The sequence below is a fragment of the Arachis hypogaea genome, chromosome 10 (genome assembly GCF_003086295.3).
Source record: "Arachis hypogaea cultivar Tifrunner chromosome 10, arahy.Tifrunner.gnm2.J5K5, whole genome shotgun sequence".
Lineage (NCBI taxonomy): Eukaryota > Viridiplantae > Streptophyta > Magnoliopsida > Fabales > Fabaceae > Arachis > Arachis hypogaea.
This window is the reverse complement of record NC_092045.1, coordinates 103851995-103864042: the sequence shown is the minus strand read 5'-3', so window position 1 is coordinate 103864042 and position 12048 is coordinate 103851995. Positions and strand designations below refer to the sequence as shown.

Below are 12048 nucleotides of genomic sequence, written 5' to 3'. Positions count from 1 at the left end.
ACCTGTCCCTTCCTCCCGCTTCTCTTTTCAAAACACACGAGTGCTTCTCTACTCTTCTATTTTCCCCTTTTTTACCATTTTACCCCTCTACTCTCCTCTCTTCTTTTCTAGCCGCGTCTTTACCGTTTTACCAACAAATATCAATGTTAAACATTTAATTTTACATTTTTTATTTAAATTAGTGTATTTTATAACAATATTACAATAGTTTAATAAGAAGAAATATATAACCTAAATTAAAATATGATTTAGAAATTATCCCAATTTGAAAATACTCTATTTTAAAATATGTATACACTAAAAATTAATTACTAAATTAATTATTTATATAAAATATTTATTAAATATAAAATATATATTAAAAATTAGTTAAATAAATGGCCTTTTAAACACTAGGTGCTCCATTTCAAAAATAGGTAACGTTGAGTTTGAAACGAAATTGTAAATTATAAGAGATAGTATATATTAACTATTATTTTTTTTTATAAAATTAACTATAATATTTTGTCCTTTAAAAGTTTTAATATCTAGACAATGATATATTAGATTGAATTTTTATTCCTTCAAGTATATGTATTATATTAATTAATTGATAGAAAAATATCATTTAAATTAAAAGCGTGCCAACAAACACTAATTCAAATGACATAGTCTCTTTGTACTTAAAACTTTTAATTTTAGAAGTTATAAGTTTGAATCTCACTTTTAATTTTAGAAAAAATTAAAAATATAATTAAATTATTAAATTCGATATTACTAGTTATATGGTAAAACTTAGTAATGTTCACCTAAAGAATGACATTAGTTTTAGCATTCTCCTTAAATAATTATTTGAAAAATATTTAATTATGTATGGAATTAAGTTCATGAGATATATTCCCTTGCAGGAAAATGTTCACTAGATTATGTTAATTTCGTTGCATTATCGCTCTGAGATTCGCAAAGTAGCTAGAATATAGAATTATAGATCAACAACCACCTAGTTTTGTTTGGTATAAATTCGGATTATGGAACTTTATTTATTCCATATGCATTGGTGGACTTATTATTGCATTTGCACTGTTAAAAGGTTTTTATCGCGTGCGTTTTCTAAGTATAAACTATAGGAACATTTTTAAGGTAATATTAAGGACTTTAAGGTGATAACAAAAATAGTTAGAATTTGCCTTATTTAATATTTATAAATTATTATAATGATTAATAAATATTAAATAAAATAAATTTTAATTTGTTTATTAATATTTTTTGTTGTTAAATATTTTAAATTTTAAATATTTTTAAAATATTAATATTTTAATAATTTTAAATATTAATTTTAATTAATATATTATATATTTTTATGATTAAAATTATTAAAATATTAATATTTCATAATTTCATAAATATTTAAAATTTTTCCTCAACTATATATAATATATATAAGAGTAATTATTTAAATCAGTCTTCAAGAATTTTAAAATTAGACATTTTAATTTTAAAAAAACTAATACACAGATCAATCTTCAAGGTTTTATTCCGGCAGATAAATCAGTTTCTAATTTATTTTCTAGCAGAGTAATTATCCAGATCAGTCCCCAAGAATTTTAAAAACGGACATTTTAGTCCATCCAAAAAAATAATGTATAAATCAATCCCCAACGTTTCTCTCCGTTAGATATAACAGTCCTCCGTCCAAAAATAAAATAAAATAAAATAAAATAATAATAATAATAATAATAATAATAATAATAATTATTATTATTATTATTATTAATTGCACAATAATATTGTACTATATTATTTTGTATTTTTTGAACAAAAATAATGATAAATTTATTCATTATATATATATATATAGTCACTCAATAATAATTATAATAATAATAATCAATAAAATTATTAAAAATTATTCTACTAAAAATTTAAGGTTAAAACCATTTGATATTTTTGTATTTAATATAATCAAAAATGTCCTATGTAAAAGAAATATATGTTTGTATTAAAATACATGTATTAAAAGAAAATATTTTAATTTGAATTTATGTTAAATATATATTTTTTAATACAAATATATTTTTTAAAATAGGATATTTTTTATTATATTAAATATAAAAATATCAAATAGTTTTAACGATAAATTTTTTGTAAAATAATTTCTGATAATTTATTATTATTATTATTATTATTATTATTATTATTATTATTGAGTGACTATATATATATATATATATATATATAATAAATAATAAATTTATTATTATTATTGTCTAAAAATACAAAAAATTATAGTATAATATTATTATCATGCAATTAATAATAATAATAATAATAATATTATTATTATTATTATTATTATTTTATTTTATTTTATTTTTGGACAGAAGACTATTATGTCTAACAGAGAGAAACGTTGAGAATTAATTTGTATATTAATTTTTTTGGGATTAAAACATTTATTTTTAAAATTTTTTAAAATTAATTTAAATAATTATTCTGCTAGAAAATAAATTAAAAACTAATTTATTTATCAAAATAAAATTTTAGATATTAATTTATATATTAATTTTTTTTTAAAATTAAAATATTCAATTTCAAAATTATTGAGAACTGATTTAGGTAATTACTCTATATATAAAATATAAAGTACACGTACTAACAACGTTTAAACTTAACAGAACCACAAAAGTATGGTTTTGGATTCATTCACTACAAAGTACAAACAAATATGTTTATATATTAACCACTAATTGATAAGATGAATCTACGGATTAAATCTAAGCCACATACATCACGCATTTACGGGAAAAAGGTTTATTACTTAAATAAACTAAATTATTAACATTTAAATCTTTTGGAAATTAGATAGACAAACTCTTTTGATCTTCTTTTTCTTAAAAAGATTTGAAAATGAACTTTATGTTTTAACCAATTTTCAGCCAGACTTAATCTTCTCTGATCTCTCCCTTTCCCTTTCTCTATTTTCTCTTATTGGCTCAAAAAATTATGTTTAAATCTTGTATATATTACCGACTTGTTAATTGATAAAAGTTAATTAGTTTAATCGTTATTTAATTGACAGTTTTAAAATTTTATATGTATATAAAAATTAATTATATATATATGTTATACGTATTTTTTTATATTATATATATATATATATATATATATATATATATATATATATATATATTCCAATGTATTGTATTTTAGATTAGTAGTTGATTTAATAGCTAATGAAGCATATAAGAAAATTTTTACATGTTTATTTTTCATTAATCACCACATACTACAGTAAGAAACGTTTGTATATATATATATTTATAATTTTATTATCAAAATATGTTACATGTTACTTTTTTATTATAATTAAAATTATTTTTTTTAAATTAAAAAATTCTTTATAAAGAACATTATAATTCGATTATAACTCCGATCTCAATTTTTATAGCTTATCCGAAACTGATCAATAGCTATATTTTGACAACATTTACAAAAAGGTAATATTTTTAGAAGAAGATGTGTGTCTTGAATTTAATCTTAATTTTACACCAAATTTATTTGAGTGTCAAAATATTTTTTGTGGATACTCACATTTTGTGTTTTTCCTCAATTAGAAGAATATGAGTTCATTTCAGGGTATACCAGCTATACAAAAAATTGTTTAACTGAAAAAGAACATTTAAGATGATTCTATTTTTTTTTTTTATTCTTTTCCAAGCTTTTAAGATGGTGCTGCATGCAATTATATGGTTTTTTTCTTTGCTTGCAAATCCTGTTTTTTATTCTCAAGACCTATTTATTCAAGGACAACTTTGTTTTTTATTTATTTATTTATGTTCATGATTCAAATTATCTTAGCATTATCAAACAAGAACGACATAAAATTATATATCTCATTTTAAAAAAATCGCCATAATATCAAATCTTCATCCAAAAGACCAATTGCATGCTTTGAAAAGTGATTTGTATTGGGGAAAATCCAAAAAACAATTACAGTAGCTAAGTCCAAAACTTTGAGAATGCTAACCTCAGATTATGAGTCCAAATTTGATCTTAATCACGTTTCTTTTATCATTTTTTAAAGGATAATTTTTAGTGTCATATTCTGTCTTATCTCTAAAAATAAATGCAGCTTAAGAGCCTTCTACTTCCTTGTGTCGGTCTCCGAATTGTATTTGACATACGACTTATAATTTTTAATTGTATATATTGTGTAATTCATTAACTGAAATTGTCAATTTCGACCTCCATCCAATTTAAGTCGTCAAGTCAAATCGTAAATGTGATGACTCATCATATCATGCGATTCAATTACTATAATAGTAACAATCTCTTCTATATTATCTTTTTATTTATTTTTAATTTCTCATATTCACAGTATACCTAAAAACAAAGGTACGTACGTCATACATGTCAATTTAAAAAGCACGACATGAAAGACATCGAGCATTAATTTCTCATTATTATTATTATTAAACAAGGCAAAACATGCATTATCAAACAAATATTATTGAATACTATAATGTCTGTAATATATCTGACGCGTAAATATGATAACTTAACGAAACTTTCCCTTACTTCACAGAGGTGGTTACGTTGCATTTATTTTTCTTGTGATCACTAACAAGATATATGGAAATACTACTGCTTATTAGCTTTTAGACGGTTACCGACTTTTGTGCTTTATATATATATATATATATATATATATATATATATAGATGATTAATCACGTAAAATTATCTTTATAAAAAATAATAATTAAAAATTATTAAATAATTTAATATATTTAACCAATCTGTGTCGATAAAAAAACTAGTTAAAAAGGTAGTTAACTAAAATCAACTAATTGAAAAAAACAAAAAATTTGTTATAAAAAAATATTATTTATACACTAAAATCAGCTATCAATATATTTATATATAAATATATGTATAGTTTAATTTATTTTTAATATGTATTTATATTTTAACATGTATTTTATACTAATAGCACTTTGGTGTACACATAGCATAATCCAAAAAAAAAAATAACAACCCTCTACTATCTTAATTTTTAAAATTTTAAAATTAAAAAAATAAAAAATTAACTTATGTTATAATTGACCCTGAAACTTTTTCTTAACAAAATTATAATTTAAGAGTTTTTAACTATTATTTGCATATAAAAATAGTTTTATATGAATAATCATCGTGTATATATACGATAATATTTGTATCGGAATGCATGTCAAAATCAAAAACGGCTACCCTTACACCCACATTCATGTGCTAATAAAATTTTTTTGACGTTGACTCAAATAATTTGCCAAACCTGTCTATGTTACAACTTTTTTATTTATATTTATTGTGTATGTTAGGTTCGAATTCTGATTACGATTGAAAGTAGTGTCCATGTTCCTAATTGGGAAATGGCAAAGCCACTAAAAATCTATTTATTTTTCTTCTTTAATTTTGTTTTGGGGGCCTGGCATGCATGCAATGCAAATGCATATGAGAATTAGAAATCAACACTTGTCTCTATAATTAAATTATTTCGGTGGAGTGTATACCAGATAACGTGCAATCATTAACTAACATACCCTCTTTTTTGTTTCTTTTAATATTTAATTTATAATTTAACTATCTGATTTACTTTTCTTGAGTGATTGATTACTTTACCTTGTAGTGTTTAATTTCTTTTGTTTATGTGGTTGACAACGAAGAATTACTTATGATCAAAGAGGAAGTTATCCTAGCCCAATGGTTATATAGAAGAGTTCAATTGCGATACAATTAGTTTTTTTTTAATACATATGTATTAAAAAATAAAAAGAGAAATGTTTAATTTGGTGATTGAAGTTAACCTTAAATATCATAAGCAAGTTATATGAATTTCACTCACTAAACCAACCTCGTTCAATTGACATCACATTATTATCAACGTTATATATATGCATATATTATATTATTTAACTATACTAATTATACACTAAAATAAGCGATTAATATAAAAATATATATTAAAATATAAAATATATATTAAAAATAAATTAAATTATATATATTTATCATATATAAATATATAATAAATAATTTTAATATTTAATTTTAAATACAAATAATATTTTTATATATTATTTTCTATCACACTCACAAAGATAATAAATTAAAGCACGTAACGACAAAATAAGGATATATAATTTTAGTTTTATGGTTTGATTAGAGGCAAATTTTAATCTGTTTCGAAGAAAGTGAATTATAAAGTCTAAGTTTTAAATATTAAATTTGAAATATTAAATTCTAAAAAATAAATTTAAAATTCTAAATTTTAAATTTTAATTTTAGGTAAATACTCTTTATGATCTTTAATATTTTTTTGTGAAATATATTGCATTCTAATTATCCTTAAACTTTAATAGGTCTTGATCTATCAATAAAATTGGATATAGATCGATCCTACAACTGATTGGAGTTGACACATGAATACTTGATATTGGCATTGACATATTATACTCCACCTGACATATTAGACGAGCAATCCATTACCAACCGATTGCAGGATCAATTTGTCTAATTTTACTGATGGATGGGAGTCTGATAGAGGTGGTAATGGAACGGATAAAGACGAATTTTTATCCTACCCAACCTTGTTTCACCCTATAATAACCCATATCGAACCGCCCTACTTCTATCTGCAGGTAGTAAAAAAGTTAAACTGTAATCCGCTTCTTATAGGTATATATATTATAATAAATAAAATTATTAAAATTAAATTTTAAAATTTATATAACCATCGTTACATACATAACACAAATAAAAATAAAACATTTAAATATAATATAATATTATTAATAATTTTACTAATTATTTTATATATATATTATATATTAAAAGTATATATATTATATACCGGGACGGATAGGGGGCGGGTTTAACCTAAACGCGACTTCACCCCACCTAAGAATCTGTCCCATTAAAAATCCGTTCCGGTGCGGGGGAGGGCAAGGTGGATACTCACGAGTTTGGATAGCGTTGTCACATCTAAAATCTTATTAAGATTATAAATGATTAGGATGCGATATGTCTCACGAAAAAAGGTAAGTCGAAAAGGTATTTACCTTTTAATTTTTTTATTTTGAATTCTAAATTTAAGCCATTATAAAAAATTAAAATTTATTTAAATAACAGTGTAACATCCTTTATTATTACATTCCTTATTATTAATAATAAGCGTTTAGAAATGAGTCTTGATTAAACAATAATTATTTGAATAGTAGAAAATTATTTTAATTCCTCAATCTAAAACAAAAGATCTAATGCTGCCACATAATCCTCCAACCCTAAAAAATAAATAAGTCAATGCCTTGCACTGAATGCCTATAAAACCCCTGGCCTTCGATTCTGGTGGCAGATGGAAATATAGAGGCATATCAACATCATTCATTTCTGAAATGTTGGGTATCATATTAAATAATTTAATTAAATATATTTAATTCCTTAATGATTTTTAACTATCACTTTTATATAAAAATATATTAATATGAGTAATTATGTTTTGAAATAGAATGCATACTTTCTAATAGAATAATTTGAATGTTCAAATTCTATTATTAAAAATTTAATTAATATAACTCAATTCAATGTACGTCTCATTAAAACATAAGAAATTCTATTATTATTATTATTATTATTATTATTATTATTATTAATCAAATAATTATTACTAATTTATATATAATTATAATAACTATTAAAAAATATTTTAGTTAAATAGACTAAAGTATATGTTATTTTAATCTAATAAAAAATATATATTTCATAAATAATTCAAAAAAAATTATCATTTAAATATTTAGTAATAAAAGATATCATTTTTTTAATTTTAATTCATACGATTTAGATTTTTTTTAAAGACTAAAGTGATTCATATTGACCAACGAATTATAACTCAAACAATACAGCCTTTTTATATTCACATACACTACAAGAGACGCGGGACTTAGCAGCCGAAGATTATCGGCCGTTGTCCCAAACCGCTGCAGCTTCGTTAAATTGATGCGGTTCCTAGTGCGTAATTAAGCCCCGCTCCAATTGTTCTGACCTGAGGCGGTTTGGGCATTCACCGCATCAAATAACCCTGGGAGAAGAGGGGTTTTGTTTCCCTAAGATATACTCAAAGAAAAATTCTCAGTAACAATAACACTTCAGTCTTTGGCGCGAGAACCCCAGCAGCGCAAAAGTGAGTCAAGCACTGGTCTCCTCCTCCGCCGTCGTGGCTCTTCCCCCTGTCAGTTCCAGCTTGCACGTCCGCTTCATCGTTCTTCCCGGTCACCAGTCTCCTCCCTCAGCCGTGTAGCTCCCGTGCGTGAAGGTAAAGTGGAAGGGGTCCGAATCTTCTCCTTCTGCCATGCATGTCCGTGACGTCGTCGGCGTCCTCCCTAGCCATCCGTCCCTGTGTCATCATCGGCAGCCTTCTCCTCTTGCCCTGTTGTGCGTTGCCGATCGCAAGAGACTCCCCTCTCAGTCGTATGTTCTCCTCCATTCTCCCAATTTAATTTTGGTGGCTGTTGGTAAATTAATCTTGCATCTGATTCTTGTGACTTCTGATTTAATTTATCCCCAATTTAATTTTGGTGGCTGTTGGCCAAATTTTTCTTCCCCAATTTAACATTCAGATTCAATTTGTCCCCAATTTCTGAACCCCACTCTTGATATGTTTGTGTTTACTGCTTCAGCTCATTTCACTAAAAACCCAAATGTTTCCCATCTCAGTTTTAATAAGAAAAAAGAGAATATGGGGGGATGCTGTAGGGTTTAATTCCCAAGTGTGTGTGTGTATCACTGATAAACTGATGTTGTCTTACGTTGGAAACTATGGCAGGAAGAGAAGAGAAAAATGGTTCACATCAAGTAATGAGTTTGTGTCTTTAGTCATAAATTTATTCATAACTAATTTCTTTAGCTCAAGTGTCATTCATCTTTGTTACTTTGCAATTTGATATTGGAATCCATTTTTTGCACTTTCGATTTGGCTTAAACTAATGTACTTCTTGCATGACTGTGTGGTTGAATAAATTTAGTAGAATCCACTTTTATATTGCAAGAATATTAGGTGTTCTATCAAAATATTTATGAACTGTATGTTCTCTTATTCCTGGTTTGTTTTCCATCCATTCAATTCAAGCAAGTCTTTATACATAATCCTGTCTATTTTTAATGCTAAAATTTAAATGGTTTAAGTCTGCTTTTGTTCTTTGGATTTTTCTAATGACATATTGTAACTTTGGACAATGTCACCAGGTGTGAATAGTGTAAGAAGTAAAGCATATAGAATGCTAATTATTACCAAATTTGGATGAAAGTGAAATTATGTGTGTGCTTTGTAATGCTCTTCAAAAGTTCTTTTACATATTCAGCATTATGACTATAAAATTATGCAGCTCTGCCTGTGTCTCCTCATCATTTAATTTGGAACATACATTCTTGAAAGGAATAAATGGGCCTTTATTTTCATGAGCAGTCTATGTTTTTTACTTCACATGTGCTCATCTGTCTGAAGTGTGAAGTAAAGCGTCTTGTTGATCTCACTGCTGAGGAGACTTCTGATTTGTGGCTCACTGCACAAAAAATTGGGAACCAGCTTGAGAGCTACCATAAGGCTTCGTCACTTACATTTGCTATCCAAGTAATACTTATTTTTTTATTTTTTGAACATATTTTTATTTTTCAGATTGCTAATTCAGTTATATTTTTGCACTTTGGTTATGCTCTCACTTTTTATATTTAACTGGATAAGATTTCAGATATAAGATTGCTGGCCTATTTTTTCCTCCATGTCATTCTTTCAAATTGTTCACCATTTTCTCTTTGCTATTACCAACTCTCATTACACACTCTTGCTAGTTGCTATCATGTGAACAGTATGGTGAAATTTTAAAATAGTTGTTCTCTTCATTATTTGAAATTTCAAAATAGCTGTTCTCTTTATTATTTGATGTTAAGAAATTTTACTATTGATAAGATGATAAGATGATAAAATACTAAGACACACCACCTTCATTGCTAAAGGATAAGTGTTAGTTTTGCCATTTTGAGCTGTGTGTTAAGTTAACATGTTTCATATTTAAGCTAATAAGTTAGTTTGGTCATTCGTTTTTATGGTTAAATCATTCCAACAAACAAATGGTTTTGATTAGAACCTCTGCAAGTATCCTTCATTCTTCTACTGCATAAGCATAGATTTTTTAGTTGTGGACCTTCACATTTAATTAATTAAATGAATGTTGCTTGCGTAGCAGGTTTGCACTTTAATTTTATTTAATTAAATTAAGTGTTCCACAATTTGAATAAGACAATAAACCTATAGAAAAGTACACATTTTGTTGGTAACCATGCATATATAAATTTATCTGCTTCAAGTGCACGTGAAAGCTAGTTAATTAACTTAATCCCTTTATATATTAGCCCTTTTTTTTATTTATCTAACTATAACAATTTTAATCTCTTTATTTTTCTTTTAGACTTGATTGTTTACTTCTTTAATCTGATATATTTGTATTGCTTGAATATTCATCTAACAGGTCTATCAAAACAAAAAGGGTCACTAGAATTGAGTTGAACAAGAGACTTAGGCACAAAGAAAAAAAAGCAAAAGCTAAGAAATTGGAGGAATTGTCGAAAGAAATTAACAGGTAGTATGTTCATTTACTATGTTTTCAAACACGACAAAGCAATTTTTATTATTTGTTCAAATAGCATATCCTTTCTGCTACAAAATTTGATTTTTCAAGGTTCCTACCATTGAAACGTGAGACACATAAGACATAGTTGTCCTTTTTTTCTTGTTTTTACATCTTAATCAGTTCAGTTGCATAGTTGTTCTATTTCTTGGTAGACTAATGATACAAACACTTCTCAATTCTCACATACTCCCCGATGATATGATGCAAAAGCTTTGTCTAAACTTCAAGCTGAACAGTCTAGGTGTGTTGACGTGATAAACTGACTTACTGTTATAATAATAATAAATATTTTGTGCAACTATGATTATTATATTGTTAAAGGATTTCATGTAATTTTTTTCTTAGGCTTGAAAACGGGTCAACAAGAAAGTAATGGCAATGTTTAAGAAAGCAGAAGATGAGTACAATGATTTAATGTCAGAGAAAGACATAATTGAGGTTTCTTTTTGCCCATCTATTTCAATAATTTGTCACATTTCTTGCATAACTGGTTATTCTATCCTTGAGTTATGCAGAATGACAAGTCTAAAATTAAGAAAGTGATCAAAGAACTGGATGAGAAAAAGGAGACACTAAATTTGACCTGGGTCAAAGTAAACAAGTAAGTTTTTTCCACCACTTCATATATGCCCTTTACTCCATCTATTTTACATGCTTTTCAATTTGGCAATGCCTTTTTTTTCCAGTGATTTTGGATCCATATCTTCTACAGTACTACCGGATACGATGGCTAAGTTAGAACTTCCAGAAGGATGCAGTTTTCTTGATGGTCTTGAGGTTCGGGTTGCATTTGGAGGTGTTTGGAAATAGTCATTATCTGAATTAAGTGGAGGTCAACGATCCCTTGAGGTTTATATTTGTCAGTCATGACTTTTAAAGGGGCTTCAATATTTAGGATTTTTCTAAGATTTTTACCACCTTAGTTTTGTTTATCCCCTGTATATATATATATGCTAGTATGTGCACAAGTAGTGCTCGAGTATCATGTTTTTTATTTTAAAAATAAGGTTTTTTTTAGTTAACATTTTGAATTTATCTATGAGTTTAATATTGTTTATTTAGTGTTTTTTATATTAATATCTCAAGTTTAATAAATATGATGTAAAGAAAATAGGTTATAGTAAAGAAAAATGGTATAAATTAATATAATTGATTAGTTTTTTTTAAGCTTGTTTAAGAACTTGTGGCGGTTTTGAACCGTCTTAATTTTTTAAAAAAACCACCCATAATTTTGTGGCGGTTTTGTAACCGCTGCAATTTTTTTTAAAATCCAATCATTGAAATTGCGGCGGTTTTAAACCGCTGCTAAATCAAACGACGCTAATCCTTGGTTTTGCTGCGGTTGT

The 12048-nt window shown here is 25.8% G+C and overlaps 1 protein-coding gene across 8 annotated transcripts; it reads left to right on the top strand.

The window, feature by feature from the left end:
* Window positions 1–7954: 7954 nt before the first annotated feature.
* On the top strand, window positions 7955–11759 carry LOC112716232 (structural maintenance of chromosomes protein 2-2-like). 8 transcript variants are annotated; one of them, XM_072205265.1, is made up of 7 exons: window positions 7955–8486; window positions 9520–9645; window positions 10541–10651; window positions 10913–10943; window positions 11048–11140; window positions 11218–11303; window positions 11389–11759. In XM_072205265.1, the coding sequence occupies exons 5-7, from the start codon at window positions 11075–11077 to the stop codon at window positions 11510–11512; spliced, it is 276 nt and encodes a 91-aa protein (XP_072061366.1). In that variant the 5' UTR covers window positions 7955–8486; window positions 9520–9645; window positions 10541–10651; window positions 10913–10943; window positions 11048–11074; the 3' UTR covers window positions 11513–11759. The 8 variants fall into 8 exon arrangements, with proteins under 8 accessions (XP_072061366.1, XP_072061368.1, XP_072061365.1 ...); XM_072205267.1 differs by having other exon boundaries at window positions 10855–10943; XM_072205264.1 differs by having other exon boundaries at window positions 9401–9645.
* Window positions 11760–12048: the final 289 nt, after the last annotated feature.